We start from the raw sequence: 20,425 nt of genomic DNA, 5'->3' as shown, positions 1-20,425 counted from the left end.
CACAGTAGCAGATTTAAAAGTAGCTATCCTGCAGCAAAGAAATTTCAAGAACAGACTCCAAAGAGAAATTGCTGAGCTACAATTCATCTGCAAATTCAATACCCTCAGCTCAGGATTAAACAAAGACTGTGAATGGCTGGCTAAATACAAAAGCAGCTTCCCCTCTCTTGGAGTTCACACCTCCAGATCTACTGATGACAATACAACTCAGCCTGCCTGACTGAGCTAACCTCATTATCCCCAGCCTTACTCTGGCCTATTTATACCTGGCCTTGCAGATTTCCAGGACCAGCATCTGAAGAAGTGAGTTAACTCACGAAAGCTCATGCTCTAAACTTTTCTGTTAGTCTATAAGGTGCCACAGGACCCTTCGTTGCTCTACAGATCCAGACTAACACGGCTACCCCTCTGATACTATAATATCTTGATGGGCTCTAGAAAAGCCTCATTAATTGAGAGCTCTGTGTGGGAGGAATATGAAAAGGCTAAGATATCCACAAGTCTGGCTGGGTATCCAGAGCTGTCCCCATCCTTCTTAACAAGTATTGATGACTTTGTAATCATCAGGTGGGGAAGAAGTGGTTCGTGGTATAACTGCATCATCTGGTGATGAGAAAAATGTGAGCTGAAGTACACCCTTGCCTAATTCATCTAAGGGCAGATCTGCAGAACATTCTTCCTATTGCTTGGTACTTGACACAATACTAGGGGAGGACAGTTGATGTCTCAAATGTGGCTACTCCTCACACCTGCCCAAAGCAGCAGAATGAGGGAGAGGGGTAGTAGTGGAGGCTAGCAGGAAACCCCAGAATGTCCACGTATTTGGAATCGGGACCCAGTTATGTCTGGGCAATTAGTCTTTGTGTGCTAGCCAAAACAGAGGCTCTAGTAAATCCCGGGTTTGGCAGGTAACCAAAGCTGAATGCATCTAGGCAGTAACACACAAAAAAGGACCTTAGAATCTGAAGACAAATCTGCTTCACCAGGCATAATCTTACAGGGTAGATGGTAGCCAACTTAAGAGATATGAAGGCTGTGTCTACACTACCATCCTCCTTTGAAGGAAGGATGGTAATTAGGGTGTTGGGATTTTACTAATGAAGTGCTGCACTGCATATGCAGAACTCCATTAAGCAAATTCCCCACTGCGGCAGCTTTGAAGTTTTAAACTTCGAAGTAACGGATTGCATCTAGCCATTTGAGGAGTAAAGGGACTTCGAAGTCGCCCCAGTACTTCAAAGTACCAGAGGAGGGAAGTTGCTTAATGAAGTTTTGCGTATGCAGTGCAGCACTTCATTAGTAAACTCCCAACACCCTAATTACCATCATCCCTTCGAAGGAGTGTGGTAGTGTAGACAAGCCCTGAGTGACGTAGCAAAAGTAGTTACTTCAGGGGTCAGTCTTTATGCGTCTGGCTCAGGCTCGGGAGTTTATGAACCGCCTTGATCTTAGGACTATGTTAGGAAGTGCCTCTTTTAGCTCTGCCTTTGTTTCCACCAGACTCTAGTGCCAAGAGTCTTGACCTCTCAGCTACTGAGTCCCTGGCTGACTCGCCATGTCTCTTTGTTGGTTTTGGAGACAGAAATAGATCTCACACCTTAGTCAAGGCAGGGTGAGAGCTTCCAAGAGACATGGATGTGGTTGGTGCCTGATCCAAGCAGGAAGGGTCTGAGCACTGCTTCCATCAGAAAAAACTTGAGGTGGCAACTGTCTTTTTTGGATAGAAGTTTAAAAATCTTACAAACACATGGCACTAATGTGTGATTTTTTCAAAGCACTTCAGACAACTGTGGGTGTGGGTTATTCTGTATCATGTACTTATTTCAGGAGGTAACCAGGCTTAGAGAACACACATTCCCTCAGCTGTCATAGGTGGTGAGAAGTTAACTGAGGGGGGCCCTTTAGTCTATTCTGCAGCTGTGTGAGGCACTGGAAGGTGCATATACCGCCCTTACAGGTATTGCCAAGAGAAAAATCCCCCACAACTGTGTGTTAGGTACGTACACACCTGCGATGGAATGGGAATGTGTATACACTTAGATTTCTACAAGAGCAGAGACAAAATATAGACTTCTGTGTTTTTAGAGAACTAATTAAGTAGGTCCCAATCTTCTTTTGGTAGGTACTTAGGGTGATTTGGGGGAGGGGGTGAGTTATAGTAACAAGAAGAAAAACATTGCTGGAGAAGGAGAAAAGTATTATGGACAACACTCAAGGAATTGGCTTAAAAATTGATTTCATGTCTAGGCCAGGTTTTTGCTGAAGTACGTACTTTACTAGCAGACATGGAAAAGAGCTCTTGGACTTTGCATACCTTACATGCCTCAGGCCATTTTGGCTAAACAAGAGCCTAAGTTTTTATCTTCATTCAGCTGTGAAATGAACCTTGGCACATTTTAAAGAGGGAATTTCTAGTCCAGACAAAATATTATTTTTGTTGGTTAGGTGCTGACAGTGTAATTTGTCTGGATAAGGCATTGATAATCCTACCCTCAAGCAATTTATAACCCAAAACACAGGAAGATTAAAAACATGTTGTGAAACCCAGAAGATGCCAATGCTGATATAGATTAGCATTTGTGGGCATCCCACAGGTAGTTTTTCAGGAGGGAGCTGAATGATTAGAGGGAGGTGTGACCCCTGTGTGCCTCAGTTTCCTTTTTTACATCAAATTAGATTTGTAAAAATATCTCTAAAAGTGCTTACAGGTGCCAGTTGTAACACTGTACTAGCATAAGGCTCTGTAGAATTGTGTGGTTTTAGGTTGTCTTCCCAATGTGGTTACAGGCTTTTTATTAAACTCATACTGCATTTTGTATCTTTTTACTGACATCAAAATAAACAGGGGGGCTTAGTCTTAACAGCAACAGCAAATTTGTTACAAGTGAGTGTTTATAAGTGTCTTGGTTATACCATGCCTCTTATTTCACCAAATGCCTTGCCTGGTTAGCTGCACTAACAGCTTTGGGCAAATATTCCCTCCCCACCCTCCTTGTCAGACAAGTAGTTTGAATCAATCCAGACATTTGCTTTAAAATTCTCATTTGCTACCACTTCCAAGGGGGGACACTCATTGTTCCCATCAGAAGGGCTAGCTCCTTCCCAGGCCTACTTTTTCCTTTGAGGATTGAAAGCTGAACCTCCCTGCTTACAGGACTCCCTTTGCTGGCGGGGTGTGTTCACCAACTGCAGCCCCTCTCTGCTATGAGAATCTACACAGACTCCCCTCCAGGTTTGCTCTTGGATCTGCCACTACCAGAAGCCTAGAGACCAGACTCTATTTTAAAGAGATACCAAACATATCTGAAATGTTTAGAGGTGAGGGTTTGCCTGCTTACCCTACATCCCTAAACATTCAGTCCCAAGCTTGCTCTGCTCTGAAAAGCCATTAACCTAATCTTTCCCTGGGTCCTACTCAAAGAAACAACATGCAGACAGTGACAGAGTGCTGGGAAAAGTTTTGCTAATTCAGCCCTCTCTCAAGCCAGCTCCCATTTACAGGCATGAGTTAGACTGGCTGGAAATAACCTGGTTCTAACTGGGGAAGCAGCTACAGCTGTCATCTAATTAGCTTGGGCCTGTATAAAAACCTCAGGGAGTGGTACCTAAGGGAAGAAGCAGAAAGAAAGGAAAAAAGGCAGGGAGTGGACGTAAGGAGGTAGTGTGCCCATTCTGTAGCTGCTGTAGAGTGAAATGGGGGTGGGAACAAGCCTGTGAATAAGTTGCACCAGTGACTACTAACTCTAGGATCTCAGAGGCCGTGTCTACACGAGCCCCAAACTTCGAAATGGCCATGCAAATGGCCATTTCGAAGTTTACTAATGAAGTGCTGAAATGCATATTCAGCGCTTAACTAGCATGCGGGCGGCCATGGCACTTCGAAATTGACGCGCCTCGCCGCCGCGCGGCTCGTCCTGACGGGGCTCCTTTTTGAAGTCATGGGAATTCCCATCAGCTCATGGGAATAAGGGGACTTTGAAGTAGGCGGGGTCATTTCGAAAAGGAGCCCCATCTGGATGAGACACGCGGCGGCGAGGCGCCTCAATTTCGAAGTGCTGCGGCCGCCCGCATGGTAATGAAGCGCTGAATATGCATTTCAGTGCTTCATTAGTAAACTTCGAAATGGCCATTTGCGTGGCCATTTCAAAGTTTGGGGCTCGTGTAGACGTAGCCAGAATGACTTTGTAAGCTATCAGAGACAGGAGGCAAGAGGACCCTGTCATGCTCTGCTACAGAGACACTGATTTCCTAAAAACCTAGTTTCCTCAGTAGGCTGGCTAAGCACAGCCACTAGATTATAAGGAAGTTTGACCTCCCTAATAGTTTTTTCTCTATCTGAGACCTTTTCTAGGCTACCCACATGGAATCTTTCTAAAGAAAAGCAGTGGGTGCACACATTGATGAAAGGCTCTGACAACTAGGTACTGAAACAAGTCTTCCAACAGTGATTTTTCTCCATACAGTGATTCACCAAGTTAACTCAATCAAATTACTGCAACTGATAGATGGGGAAGTTAACTGCTTGCAAAAGTTACCATAAAGATTTTTCTCTTTAGGGTTCTTTTTAAGCAACAATTCATCTATTTTTCTTGCTCTACAGAGGCATTGCTCTGTAGAGCCACAACAAACTCCTGAGTTTCACTCACATTCAGGATCAACTCTGCTACACTGAGAAAAATTTCAGATAAGCTGTTAACACAGGCAAAGTTTTGGAGTTACTCCCTTTCCCTCTGCTGCTTTCCTCACTGGCAACGGGCAAATCAGCAGCGTCAATATGCACAAGCTTAAGAACCATTCCCTTCTTGCAAGCAAGGTTCCCTGCTGCGAGGGGGTAACACAGTTAAATCACCCGTGTGCTCTCCTTGTTCCCTGGTCACGATATCAACCAAATTAAATAAAGCTGTCACCTTTACTCAGCAACATATTAGAAACCAGCAAAACAGAAGCACTAAACTTGCCTGGTTAGTGATGATACTAACAGGGTGTGACCTGATTACACTTCTATTCTCCTTAGCAGCTACAATATTAGGAGCATTTCTTCCTTGGGCTCTAGCTAAATCCAGAATCGCATCTGAGACAACTGAACTATCCTCAACCTTCACAGGCTGAGACACCATGACAGATGCAGGTATATCTTCTTCATTAGGCACAATGCTACTTTCAACAGTTAAACTGCTGTTTCCCACAGACAGTGGCTCATCAGAATGTATCTGCCACCCACTCAGCACCCACCAAATATATACCTTTTCCTTCCTAAGTTAGGGCTTTAAACTGATTAAACATAGACAATTAGTCAGTCGGATATCCACCCCCACCTTCCCAAATCTCCCTGTTACTGACAGATAATAGAGCACATACATCTATATTCCCTCTAGGACTGGGTTATTACATTACTGTGATTAAACGAAGTTACTGCATCCTTACCAAACAACATGCCGCCATTGTTATAAATAGATTGGATTCTTCTGCAGAGAGGAGCCCGACTACCAGGAAACACAGTTCCTGCTGCTCTTTTGTTATTTTGATTTAGAGCAGGGGTAGGCAACCCCCGGCATGTGTGCCAAGAGTGGCACACAAGCCGAATTTCTTTGGCATGCAGGTGGGAACTCAGTTCCAACTCTCCTTCCCCCATGTAGCTCCCTGCAGCAGCACCCAGGGAAACCGTGTCCTTGTGGTCGCTTACAGGTTGCACACCCATTGTTCTCCCTGGCTGGGAATCATGACCAATGGGTGTGTTGGAGGACACTGTTAGCAAGCCCTGAGAGCTGTCCCAGGTTGGTACTCCAATCCTTGTCCTCACTGTGCCACTCCCTTCCAGAACCCAAACCCCCTTCCAGCCCATGTCCCCTATTCCCTGTCCCTTCCTGCCTTCCTTGTCCTCCCCTTTTCCTGCACTACCCTCACCCTGTTCCTGTGCTCTAAAACCCAACCCGATCCCACAACTCCACCCAGCTCCTATACCCTATCACCCACCAAGACACTGCACCTGCACCCCCACACTCACCAGCCTCTCCCACATACACAACCTTTCATTTTTGGCTCCACCACAGAGCCTAGGCGTGCTCCGCACAATTGACCAGCCCTGGGCCCCCCAGAAGAGTTAATCCAGCCCTGTACCTTGACACATCCCCCGCTGATAGGGCTGGAGCACAAAGGGAATACTGGCTCCCCAAGTTGCATGAAGTAAGTGATTGCCTCTTTTTTTCCTTCTCATCAGTTGAGGCCACATCTGTTAGTTTTGTTTTGCTTTTGCTTCTCACTTGCCTGTGGCTGGTGACTGATTTTTCTGCAGGTCGCTGGCCCCTGATCCAAAAAAGGTCCCCTGCTGTATTTCATCTGTGTGAAACACAAGCTACCCAATACATAGACTGGAATCCTTAGAGTTCTGTCCACAGGCATACGCTGCATGCCTTATTGAGTCATAAGGTGTAGCTCCCTACTCTTTCAATGGGTTCAGTGTACAGCCGATGGTTCTTGATAGGCCATCAAGCAGACTAGGCCACGATAAAGCCAAACTGGGGGTCTGATGCAGAAACATAGTATTAGTTTGAAATACAGACCTACATATCTATAACTCATAATACAAAGGTGACATGAACATATAAAATGGATCATCAGACTTACATGACATATCTGGCACAATTCATGGAAATTTTACAATATTAGTATTTATATTATTCTAAAGTGTCCCTCAAATTCCATATAGCAAAACAGGAGATGATGTGTAAGAAGGCCCAAATGGAAGCATGAAAGAAGGGGGAAAATAGGGACGGGGGTGGGGTGACTGGCATAAATAACTGAGTAAAGGCAGGGTGTGGTTGAACAGAGAGGATATATACAGGTGTTGGGGTAGATCTTTGAAAGCAAGGGCTGTAATCAAATTTGATTTGATGGATGAGGAGAAAGGAATGAAAGTAGGTAATTAAGGGGTGGGGAAGGAAGATTAAGTTAGCTGCTGTATTCTGGAGGGACTGAAGAGATGGGGGAGGAGAACTGGGAAGGCCAGAGAAGAGGAGTTTTCAGTATTGTAATACAAGAGTTTAGTGTTAATCAAACATTCTTCATTTTATATTTTAAAAAGAGTGCTGTCCAAAATGCTAATTTCATTTTAATTTCTAATAACGGGGATATTAATAGCATTTCAATCTTACTAAATTTCATTTTGAAACCATGAATAAGATGAATAAATATGATGTAGGAGTTCCTGGAATCCTCTTTCTTCACATTGGTATTTTTATTTATTTTGGATGAGAAATAAAAATGTTTTTGGATTAAAATTTATTCCTATTCACTGTTATATAAACAAACATCATTTAAACGTACTTATCTCATTATATTTCTGTATAGCATAAATTTTATGTCACAGGAAAAAGGATTGCTGTTCCGGGCAAACATAATTATGTTTCAAATTACATAGGAAAATGTAGTTATTTTGTCTGTGGATAAATTCCTGTTTTTTTATGTCATAGAGGGAAAGATGATGTTTAATAGCAATACAGTGCTGTTGTCCACACTGTTTTTGGGACTTAGGAGACAGCAGTGATGAAATAAATCATGATGCAGTTGTAAATCTGAAGAAATGTTGAAGAATTACCCATGATATATTTGTCTTATCAAGTATTTAACAGTCAGGTAGGAGTTAAAGGTATTTAATATTTAATATTCTAACCTGTTATAAACTTAATAGTAATGCACTGCATGAAATGATTTCCATATAAACTGCTATCATATACAGTTATCTGTTTACTCGAGTGTTCTGCAAATCAGAAGACTATCTCCAAAATCCTGAACAATCAGAAACCAAATCAGGTCTCTCTCACAGCTAATACAATCAGCAATGCAGACCTTCAGCTAAGTAGAATTTGAAGGATGTGTAGAATATTGTTATATTGAATAGCCTAATCCTTAGTATGCCACTTTAGCACTTAGTGAAGATGCTACCAACACCAGTGGGAACATTTTTCTTGTCAGCATACGTATTCTACCTCTCGAGAGGCAGTAGCTATGTCTCCTGCTGACACAGCTTTTCCCATTGACACAGCACTGGCTACACTGGGGCTTAGGCTGCTATAACTACATCAATGGCTACGTCTACACGTGCACGCTACATCGAAATAGCTTATTATGTAGCGACATCGAAATAAGCTATTTTGATGAATAGCGTCTACACGTCCTCCAGGGCTGGCAACGTCCACGTTCAACGTCGACGTTGGGCAGCACCACATCGAAATAGGTGCTGCGAGGGAACATCTACACGCCAAAGTAGCACACATCGAAATAAGGGTGCCAGGAACAGCTGCAGACAGGGTCACAGGGCGGACTCAACAGCAAGCCGCTCCCTTAAAGGGCCCCTCCCAGACACACTTGCACTAAACAGCACAAGATACACAGAGCCGACAACTAGTTGCAGACCCTGTGCATGCAGCATGGATCCCCAGCTGCAGCAGCAGCAGCCAGAAGCCCTGGGCTAAGGGCTGCTGCCCACAGTGACCATAGAGCCCCGCAGGGGCTGGAGAGAGAGCGTCTCTCAACCCCTCAGCTAATGGCTGCCATGGCGGACCCCGCTATTTCGATGTTGCGGGACGCGGATCATCTACACATTCCCTACTTCGACGTTGAACGTCGAAGTAGGGCGCTATTCCCATCCCCTCATGGGGTTAGCGACTTCGACGTCTCGCCGCCTAATGTCGAAGTTAACTCCAAAATAGTGCCCAACACGTGTAGCCGTGACGGGCGCTATTTCAAAGTTGGCGCCGCTACTTCGAAGTAGCATGCACGTGTAGACGTGGCTAATGAGTGGTATGGAAAAGTTACACCCTCGAGCAATGCAATCATATAGAAATAACTTGGTCATGCAGACCAAGCCATAGGCTCGTAGAATTTATCAGAGACCAAACTTTAAGCAATCCTTTGGCTCAGAATTTGGAAGGGGTAAAGATGACTTAAAACCGTACTTGCCAGCTATCCTTTCCTGCCCCATAAGGTCTGATACTGTTCCATCACAGTCAACAGGAGAATTGTAGTTAATTTCCATAGAACCATTATTAAATGTTATAGGAATTTCACATTAGAATTTATGGAGGCCAGGATATTGAAGGCAACATCTGCCCTCCTTGAATATGCTCCTTTTTTCATCTTAGTCTGCTACTAGCAATACCAGTGATGTGTGAACACATGGTGAACAGATCTGTGTAAAATGTGGTGTCGCTGTTTTCTGAGTATAAGGCACACCTTTCTCATCTGGTGTAAGTTTTCAGGGTTGTTGACCAGGATGGTCCAGAAGGTTTTCTTCAGTTTGTGACACTGTTACTACTCACTGTGTTAAGCACACATAGGGACTTGGGACATTTCTGCTGTTTGGAGGGTTTCATAGGCTCATAGATATTAAGGCTAAAAAACTACCGTGATCATCTAATCTGACTTCCTTCATAACATACAGAAATTCCCTGATTTAATTCCTGTTTTAACTACAGCAGCTCTTTTAGAAAAACATCCATTCTTGATTTTAAAGTTCCCATTGAATGGAGAATCCACCACAACCCATAATAAATTGTTCTAAGGGCTAACTGCCTTCACTGTTAAATTATTTCCTGTCTGAATTTAATTGGCTTCAATTCCCAACCATCAGATCTTGTTATACTTTTTTTCCCCTGCTAGATTGTGAAGGTCTTTATTATAATTCTTTTGTTCCACGTGGGAGTGTTTATAGACTGGATCATGTCACCTTACCCTTCTCCATGTTAAAGTTATATGCACTAAGTTCCTTAAAGAATATTTTCCTATTTTTAATCACTTCTGTGGTTCTTCTCTGAACCCTCTCCAATTTCTCAACAACCATCTTGAACTGTGGGCATCAGAACTGGCTATGGTATTCCACCAGTTGTTGTACATATGGTAAATATAGAAGTGCTATAACCATCTAGCCCATTAACTGAGATTTCCCCGGTTTAGACATCTTATGGCCATGCAACAGTAAAAGCTCAAGCTTAGCTAATTATTTTCCCCAACCTCCAAATCCCTTTCGGAGTCACTGTTTCCCAAGACAGTGTTCTCATCTTATAAGTAGGACCTATGTTCTTTGTTTCTGCATGTATATATTTGGCCATATTAAAACGTATAAGGGTTGCTTGGTAAGCTGAGCAAAAGCAATCAAGACCACTTTGTATCAGTGACCTGTACACTTCATTACATATCACTCCCTTAATTTTTTGTCTTCTATAAACTTTAATCAGTGATGATTTTATATTTTCTTCCAGATCACTGATAATGTTACACAGTGTAGGCCGAGCAACCAATTCCTGTCAGACTGCACTCGAAAAACGTCCACGTAATGGTGAGTACCTGTTTACATTAACATTTTTAGACCTATCGGTTAGGAAGTTTTTAATCCATTTAATATCTTGAACATTAATTTTGTATCATTCTAGTTTTTTTAATCAAAATGGTGTGCAGTACGAAGTCAAATACCGTACAGAAGTCTAAATATATTAGATCAAATGCTGCTACCGTTATTAACCAAATTTGTAATGTCATTAAAAGCATCTATTTGGTTTGATGGGATCTATTTTTCTAAAAACCCATGTTTGACGTGATTAGGTCAATCAGTCATGAATGGTGACAGTTGTGTCACTTACTGAAATGAGTTTGGGATGGCTCTGATATTTTCAAATGGTTCAGAAGTAGTGGAGTGAGATGTGTACTACACAGCTGTCTTTTGCATCCAGACAGCTCCCATCCAAAGCAGTTTCTATTGCTTTTCTGATTTGACTCCCTTGTGCTTTCTGCAGCAGAAGGCAGCATTAGGCCTCTTTCTTTCAATGTTTTGATTTCACTAATTTTTTTAAAAGCAAAGGCTCTTACCTGGTATGAAGTTAGAATCAAAAACACAAGCTCGACTCTCAGTGGTGTTCCCAGAACACTGGTTACCCACAGGAAATAAAATGATGCACTGACGAACACGGAACTGGACTCTAGATGAATCACAATCGGACCACTCAGACCAGTCAGACCAGTTGTCTGTATTAGTAATAAGGAGAAGGAAATGATGGAAATAAGTCATAGAAGTGAACCACATCAGCGTAAAAAATTAAATGTCTTTAAATAGCCATAGGGTACAGTGGCCAGATTGTCAGCTTGTCTAAATAGGCATAGTTCCATTGACTTCAGTGAAGCTATATCAATTTACATTAGCTAAGCATCTGGCCCTTACATGGCAAAGACCACAAAAATTGTGATTTTTCCATCTGAAATTGACAGTCCAACGTTGCAAATGTGCCATGGGATGTTATATTAATCACACCTGTATTACATTTTTCCCACTTTACTTGTGTGCATGAGTGGGCAAAAGAAAGTGTAACTGTGTTGCTAGAAGTTTACCACAGGCCTTCAAGGCAGACAAGGCAAACACAGTAAGAAAAAAAACACAGTAAGAGACCTAACAAAGAACCACCATGGCTAAACAGCCATGTTAAAAAGGCAGTGAGAGAGAAAAGGGCAGCTTTTAAAAAGTGGAAGTCAAATCCTAGTGAGGAAAATAGAAAGGAACACAAACACTCCCAAATTAAGTGTCATAAGGTAGTAAGAAAAGCCAAAAAAGATTTTGAGGAACAGCTAGCCAAAAATTCAAAAAACGATAGTAAAATGTTTTTTAAATACATTAGAAGCAGGAAGCCCGCTAAAGAAGCAGTGGGGCCCTTGGACGATAAAAATATAAAAGGAGCGATCAAGGAAGACAGTGCCATTGCGGAGCGATTAAATGATTTCTTTGCTTCAGTCTTCACGGCTGAGGATGTTACAGAGGTTCCTAAATCTGAGCCAGCCTTTTTAGGTGACAAATCTGAGGAACTCACTCACATTGAAGTGACATTAGAGGAGGTTTTGGAGTTAATTGATAAGCTGAATAGTAACAAGTCTCCAGGACCAGACGGTATTCACCCAAGGGTTCTGAAAGAACTCAAATGTGAAATTGCGGAGTTATTAACAGTGGTTTGTAACCTATCCTTTAAATCCACTTTGGTACCAAATGACTGGAAGACAGCCAATATAACGCCAATATTTAAAAAAGGCTCTAGAGGAGACCCTGGCAATTATAGACCGATAAGTTTAACATCAGTACCAGGCAAATTAGTAGAAACACTAGTAAAGAATAAAATTGCAAGGCAAAAGTCAGCATGGTTTCTGCAGAGGGAAGTCGTGTCTAACTAATCTATTAGAATTCTTTGAAGAATTCTTTGAAGGGGTTAATAAACATGCGGATCAGGAAAGGGATCTTGGAGATTCGTTGGAAAGGGATCTTGGAGTTATAGTGGATAGTTCTGTTTTGGTTTTGACTGTCCTGAACAACTTGGTGTCATCTGCAAACTTTGCCACCTCACACCTCGCTGTGTGACGAATTTTTTCCAACGTGCATTACCTTACACTTACCCACATTAAATTTCATTTGCCATTTTGCTGCCCAATCACTCAGTTTGCTGAGATCTTTTTGTAGTTCTTCACAATCCCTTTTGGTTTTGACTGTCCTGAACAACTTGGTGTCATCTGCAAACCTTGCCACCTCACTGCTTACCTCATTTTCTAGATCATTGATGAACAAGTTGAACAGGATCGGTCCCAGGACTGACCGCTGGGGACCACCACTAGTTACCCCCCTCCATTGTGAAAATTTACCATTTCTTCCAACCCTTTGTTTTCTGTCTTTTAACCAATTCCCGATCCATGAAAGGATCTTTCCTCCTATCCCATGACCGCCTAATTTACATAAAAGCTTTTGGTGTGGGACCGTGTCAAAGGCTTTCTGGAAATCTAGGTATATCATGTCCACTGGGTTCCCCTTGTCCGCATGTTTATTAACCCCTTCAAAGAATTCTAATAGATTAGTTAGACATGACTTCCCTCTGCAGAAACCATGCTGACTTTTGCCCAACAATTCGTGCTGTTCTACGTGCCTTGCAATTTTATTCTTTACTATTGTTTCTACTAATTTGCCTGGTACTGATGTTAGACTTACCAGTCTATAATTGCCACGGTCTCCTCTAGAGCCTTTTTTAAATATTGGCGTTATATTGGCCGTCTTCCAGTCATTGGGTACCAAAGCGGATTTAAAGGATAGGTTACAAACCACTGTTGTTAACTCCGCAATTTCACATTTGAGTTTTTTCAGAACCCTTGGGTGAATACCGTCTGGTCCTGGAGACTTGTTACTATTCAGCTTATCAATTAACTCCAAAACCTCCTCTAATGTCACTTCAATCTGGGAGACTTCCTCAGATTTGTCACCTAAAAAGGCTGGCTCAGATTTAGGAATCTCTGTAACATCCTCAGCCGTGAAGACTGAAGCAAAGAAATCATTTAATCGCTCCGCAATGGCACTGTCTTCCTTGATCGCTCCTTTTATATCTTTATCGTCCAAGGGCCCCACTGCTTTTTTAGCGGGCTTCCTGCTTCTAATGTATTTCAAAAACATTTTACTATCATTTTTTGAATTTTTGGCTAGCTGTTCCTCAAAATCTTTTTTGGCTTTTCTTACTACATCATGACACTTAATTTGGGAGTGTTTGTGTTCCTTTCTATTTTCCTCACTAGGATTTGACTTCCACTTTTTAAAAGCTGCCCTTTTCTCTCTCACTGCCTTTTTAACATGGTTGTTAAGCCATGGTGGTTCTTTGTTAGGTCTCTTACTGTGTTTTTTTATTTGGGGTATACATTTAAGTTGGGCCTCTAGTATGGTGTCTTTAAACAGTTTCCATGCAGCTTCCAGGGATTTTAGTTTAGTTACTCTACCTTTTAGTTTCTGTTTAACTAGCTTCCTCATTTTAGTGTAATTCCCCTTTTTGAAATTAAATGCCAGAGTGTTTGACCGCTGCGGTGTTCTTCTCAACACAGGAATATTAAAAGTTATAATATTGTGGTCACTATTTCCAAGCGGTCCAGTAACAGTTACCTCTTGGACCAGATCCTGCGTTCCACTCAGGACTAGATCGAGAATTGACTCTTCCCTTGTGGGTTCCTGTACTAGCTGCTCCAAGAAGCAGTCATTTAAGGCATCAAGAAATTTCATCTCTGAATCCTGTCCTGAGGTGACATGTACCCAATCAATATGGGGATAATTGAAATCTCCTATTATTACTGTGTTTTTTATTTTGATAGCCTCTCTAATCTCCCTTAACATTTCAGCATCACTATCACTGTCCTGGTTAGGTGGTCGGTAATATATTCCTAATGCCATATTCATATTAGAGGAATGAATTGTTATCCATAATGATTCTATGGAACATTTTGATTCCTTTAGGATTTTTGCTTCATTTGATTCTATATTATCCTTCACATATAGTACCACTCCCCCACCCGCACGACCTGTTCTGTCTTTCCGATATAATTTATATCCCGGTATGATAGTGTCCCACTGATTGTCCTTATTCCACCATGTTTCTGTGATGCCTATTATGTCAACTTCCTCCTTTGATATGAGGTACTCCAGTTCACCCATCTTATTAGACAGACTCCTAGCATTTGCGTAAAAGCACTTTAAAAAACTACCACTATTTATATGTCTGCCTTTCACGGACGAGTTGGATTTTTTTATATGCAATTGTTTCACATCTCATCTTGCCCATATATTATTTCCCACGTTCCCTATCTGATTAACTTCTAGGGAATCCCTATCTATGGAGCCTCATGTAAGAGAAGTCTCCGTCCGATCCAGGTACTCCCCCGCACCAATCGGCTTTCCCCCACCTCTTAGTTTAAAAACTGCTCTACGACCTTTTTAATGTTTAATGCCAGCAGTCTGGATCCACCTTGATTTAGGTGGAGCCCATCATTCGTGTATAGGCTCCCCCTACCCCAAAAGTGTCCCCAGTTCCTAATAAATCTAAACCCCTCTTCCCTACACCATCATCTCATCCACGCATTGAGACTCTGAAGTTCTGCCTGTCTATCTGGCCCTGCGTGTGGAACTGGAAGCATTTCAGAGAATGCCACCATAGATGGTCTGGATTTCAGTCTCTTTCCTAGTAACCTAAATTTGGCCTCCAGAACATCTCTTCTACCCTTCCCTATGTCATTGGTACCGACATGTACCACGACCACCGGCTCCTCCCCAGCACTGCCCATAAGTCTGTCTAGATGCCTTGAGAGATCCACAACCTTCGCACCAGGCAGGCAAGTCACCATACGGTTCTCCCGGTCATCACAAACCCAACTATCTATATTTCTAATGATCGAATCCCCCACTACTAAAACCTGCTTCTTCCTAACAGCTGGCGCTCCCTCCCCCAGAGAAGTATCCTTGGTGCAAGAGGATACAATAGCACCCTCTGGAAGGAGGGTCCCAACTATGGGATGGTTTCCCTCTGCTCCCATTGACTGCTCTCCTTCCCTGAGCCTTTCATCCTCTGTAACAGCATCAGGACTGTCAGATTGGAGGTGGGACAGCCCTACTATGTCCTGGAAAGTCTCATCAACAAACACCTCTGCCTTCCTTAGCTCCTCCAGTTCAGCCACCCTGGTCCAACTAAAATTTGTTATGAATGACATAACATAATGAGAGGGAGGGGGAAGAGAGAGTAAAATAATTTTACAGTATTGAATACAGCTAAAAAGAAATATAAGGCAGTGCTCACACTGCTGAAACTTTAAAGCCATTCTGTCAGGTTACAAATTTTAACCCAGACCCTCAACCCTGGCTGAGAACCATACAGCTTTCTTAAACGAAAGCATATGCACTCATCCAATCTTGAGCTGGCTATACTATATCAAAAACATGGATCTATCTGGTAGAAGCAGTATTAATGTTATTTACCCCCTCTCAAGTAAACCCACCAAATTCCCTTGGTCATAATGGCTTAAAAGCTCTATTTTGGAGATTCAGCCAGTGATCAACAAACAATGAATTTATTGGCATATATGCAGCTATGGGTAAATGGATGAAGGCACTCTGCCCTGTGCTGAATGATACCTCTTTCAGGTACATGCACATACAGTTATTGTAAGGGAGAAGTATGATTGCTCACAGCTCCAGTGTAAAACAGGAGAAAAGCCAGTTGAGAGACTTTGGGTTAAGTTTGGAGGTGGAGGTAACAAGGATGGTGGGTATTTACTATAGACCACTGGATTAGGTGGATGAGGTAGATGAAGTTTCCTTTGGACAATTAATGGAAGCATCCAGATCAGAGGCCCTGGTTCTCCTAGAGGACTTCAAACACCCAGACTTCTGCTGGGAGACCAATACAGCAGTACATAGACAATCCAGGAAGCTTTTGGAGAATGTTGGAGACAACTTCCAGGTACAGGTGCTAAGGGAACCAGCCATAGGTCATGTTCAGCTTGACCTGCTGTTCACAAACAGGGAGGAATTGGAAGGAGAGGTAAATGTGGGTGGCAACCTACATAGCAGTGATCATGAGATTGTTGAGTTTAGGATCCTGACCAAAGGAAGAAAGAAGAGCAGCAGAATACAGATCTTGGACTTTAGAAATAGAGATTTTTGATGCCCTCAGTGAGCTCATGGGCACGATCCTTTGGGAAACTAACATGAGGGGGAAAGGAACCAGGAGAATGGGCTGTATTTTAAAGAAGCCCTACAGAAGGCACAGGAACACACCATCTCAATGTGCAGTAAGAAAAGTTAATATGGTAAGCAACCAGCTTGGCTTAATAAAGAAATCTTTGGTGAGCTTAAACACAAAAAAGCTTACAAGAAATGGAAACTTGGACAGATGACTAGGGAAGGGTATAAATATATTGCTCAAACACACAGGGGTACAATCACGATGTGCAATTGGAGTTGCAGCTAGGAAGGGACATGAAAATCAACAAGAAAGGTTTCTACAGGCATGTTAGCAAAAAGAAGGTGGTCAGGGAAGGCGTAGGGCCATTACTCAATAGAGAAGGTAACCTAGTAACAGATGATGTGGAAACAGTTGCTATACTCAATGCCTTTTCTGCCTCCATCTTCACAGACAAGGTCAGCTCCCGGACTGCTACATCAGGCAGCACAGTATGTGGAGGAGGTGGGCAGTCCTCAGCGGGAAAAGAACAGAAAAGCTGGACATACACAATTCCATGGGCCCAGATCTAATGCACCCAAGGGTGCCAAAGGAGCTGGCTGATGTGATTGCAGAGCCATTGGCCATTATCTTTGAAAACTGCTCCCATTGCAGGGGGAGGTCCTGGATGATTAGAAAAAGGCAAATGTAGTACCCCTCTTTAAAAAAAGGGAAGAAGAATCCACAGAACTACAGACCTGTAAGGCTCACCTCAGTCCCTGGAAAAATCATGGAAGGGATCCTCAAGGAATCCATCTTGAAGCACTTGGAAGAGGTGAAAGTGATCAGGAGTCAGTCCACATGGATTCACCAAAAGCAAATCATGCCTGACCAACCTGATTGCCTTCTATGATGAAGTAACTGGCTCTGTGGATAGGGGGAAGTGGTGGATGTGATATACCGGGACTTTAGCAAAGCTTTTGATACAATCTCTCACAGTGTTCTTGCCAGCAAATTAAAGAAATATGGATTGGATAAATGGACTGCCAGGTGGATAGAAAGCTGGATAGATTGTCATCAATGGCTCGACGTGTGGTTGGCAATCGGTATCAAGCAGAGTTGCCCAGTGGTTGGTCCTGGGCCAGTTTTTTGTTCAGCATACATACCTCATAGAACTGGAATGGTGCCCAAGAGGTCATCAAGCCCAGTTCTCTGCCCTTGGCAGGACCAAGCACCCTCCCTGAGAGATTTTTTCTTAAAACCTATTTGCCCCAGACCCCTAAACGGCCCCTTCAAGGATTGAGTATACAGCCCTGTGTTCACGAGGCCAATGCTCAAACCACTGAGCTAACATCTTTGTTAATGACCTGGATGAGGGGATGGATTGCACTCTTAGTACGTTTGTGGATGACACTAAGCTAGCGGGAGAGGTAGATATGCTGGAAGATAGGGATAGGGCTCAGAGTGAGCTAGACAAATTGGAGGATTGGGCCAACAGAAATCTGATGAAGTTTATAAAGGACAAATGTCTGAGGCCAGACAGAAAGGGTGCTCTATCATTAAGAGTTTGAATCTTATCTCTTGATTATTCTGAGTCCCAATTTAAAAACAGAGCATGAGCAGCATCTTTGGAGGATATGAATTCCCCCACAGCCAACAGATGCAAGTGGAGTGCTTGTCAATAATTAAGATATCTTCCTGGAAAGAGAGGCACCATTTCAAGCCCAGAGAATTATAAAATAACCCAGTACAACAGTGATCTGAAGAGAAAATTTCCAAATCCCAAGGGGGAAGGAATTGACACTGACTTCTCTGAAACAAGAAAGACAGAAAGGCTAATTAGAGAAGTTCCTGGTTTTGAATAGAAAGACACACTAATGCTCTATCTCACACGAAGATGGTTGAGAAAGGATTATGGGAGATTCAACCACACAGCCCTATATAGCTTCGGTGCAGGGCACGAGGACATGTAGGCCACATGCACAGGTCTAAAAGGCACTACTACCAAATATCTCTGATCAAAGACACATGTAGTATAAGTAAACCTGAAGTTCTGCATCTATATGGACATTAGGTGAAGAACAATCAGTGTTAATCCATGTTCTTTTCCAACAGAACTGTGGGTTTCTTTCTAAATGTTCAATTCCTAGATCCGTTACTGGTGGGTGTGGGTGACTGGTCCAAGGACAGCATGTTATTTTTCTCTTGATGCAGCCACAAATGCATAATGCTAAGTTCCCAATATTGCTGTGTGCAATACTTTTTATAGAGAGCATTACTATCAATAACATTCAGTGATATGCTATGCATAAATAATTATAGATCAGTGGTATAGATATTCCATTAATTTTAATAAGAATTTGTTTAGTTACAATTTAAAAATAGGAATATAAAATTGAAAAGACGATCAAAGAAATAGTTATTGTTCATAAACCATTCCGTAGCTGTTTTTCAAAGGTAAATATCTTTCAATTGTAACTGATACTATAAAAAATACTTTAATACTTACAAGGATCAGCACCATGTAAAAATTAATTTTTCATTCAATTTTGGCAAAATAAAACTGTCTGAAATTTCAAGAGTCCTTTTTTCTTGTTCATGACTTAAACAATTATCATTATTTCTTGTATTACAAATTTCACCTGGGTTTGTAACTTCCAGATGCCCATTTAAGCCAAAGATCTGTTTGAAATAAGTACATTCCTTTCCCTCCATAAATTTTATATTTGTAACCCTTGTTTTAAAAATACAGGCTGTCAGTAGTGCAATATGATCACATGGTCATAGCCCTATAACTGTAGGTGGTCACATCAAAGTCAGTATGGACCTGCAATGGCATAGCAGTCTGCATATGGAACAATTCACAACACCGGAGGTCACAGTTTTGGCCCATGATGGCTACGTCTACACGTGAAGCCAACATCGAAATAGGCTATTTCGATGAATAACGTCTACACGTCCTCCAGGGCTGGCAACGTCGATGTTCAACTTCGACGTTGCGCGGCACCAAATCGAAATAGGCGCTGCGAGGGTACGTCTACACGCCAAAGTAGCACACATCGAAATAAGGGTGCCAGGCACAGCTGCAGACAGGGTCACAGGGCGGACTCAACAGCAAGCCGCTCCCTTAAAGGTCCCCTCCCAGACACAGTTGCACTAAACAACACAAGATACACAGAGCCGACAACTGGTTGCAGACCCTATGCCTGCAGCATGGATCCCCAGCTGCCGCAGCAGCAGCCAGAAGCCCTGGGCTAAGGGCTGCTGCCCACGGTGACCATAGAGCCCCGCAGGGGCTGGAGAGAGAGCATCTCTCAACCCCACAGCTGATGGCCGCCATGGAGGACCCGGCAATTTCAATGTTGCGGGACGCGGATCGTCTACACGGTCCCTACTTCGACATTGAACGTTGAAGTAGGGCGCTATTCCAATCCCCTCATGGGGTTAGCGACTTCGACGTCTCGCCGCCTAACGTCGAAGTTAACTTCGAAATAGCGCCCGACGCGTGTAGCCGCGACGGGCGCTATTTCGAAGTTAGTGCCCCTACTTCGAAGTAGCGTGCACATGTAGACACAGCTGATGAGTAGTAAGTACTGTGAGAGAGTGGTGAAAACCAGCTATGGCGAAAGCTACATTTCAAACTAACTTACATATAGTTAACAGTCATATTTGTTTTTGAGGAAAAGAAAAAAACTTCGGATTTTCATCTAAAAAGGTTGTTTTTTAGTTAGATTTGAATATCAAACAGAGCAAATAGGTATGTGAGATATCTCTGTCACTCTGGTTATTAAAAAGGCATTAATACAGATGATAAATGATTTTTGTTGGGGGAAAAAACAGATTAGCAATGGAGTCATAATAAGATAAAGAGTGCAAGTAATAAGTGCCTGAAAACTGAGGCTGGTAATGGAAATGCTGACACACCATTAACAACAGCAGCC

The 20,425-nt window shown here is 42.6% G+C and overlaps 1 protein-coding gene across 6 annotated transcripts in view; it reads right to left on the bottom strand.

The window, feature by feature from the left end:
• SEMA5A (semaphorin 5A) overlaps nucleotides 1–20,425 on the bottom strand; it is a 596,575-nt gene that overhangs the window by 18,185 nt on the left and 557,965 nt on the right. For all 6 annotated transcript variants that reach the window (XM_074987855.1, XM_074987853.1, XM_074987858.1 and 3 more), the window contains one exon: nucleotides 10,861–11,016. In XM_074987855.1, coding sequence (XP_074843956.1) covers nucleotides 10,861–11,016 — 156 coding nt within the window. The remainder of the gene's footprint in view (nucleotides 1–10,860; nucleotides 11,017–20,425) is intronic.

The sequence above is a fragment of the Carettochelys insculpta genome, chromosome 2 (genome assembly GCF_033958435.1).
Source record: "Carettochelys insculpta isolate YL-2023 chromosome 2, ASM3395843v1, whole genome shotgun sequence".
NCBI classification, from domain to species: domain Eukaryota; kingdom Metazoa; phylum Chordata; order Testudines; family Carettochelyidae; genus Carettochelys; species Carettochelys insculpta.
This window is presented reverse-complemented; position numbering and strand designations above follow the sequence as displayed.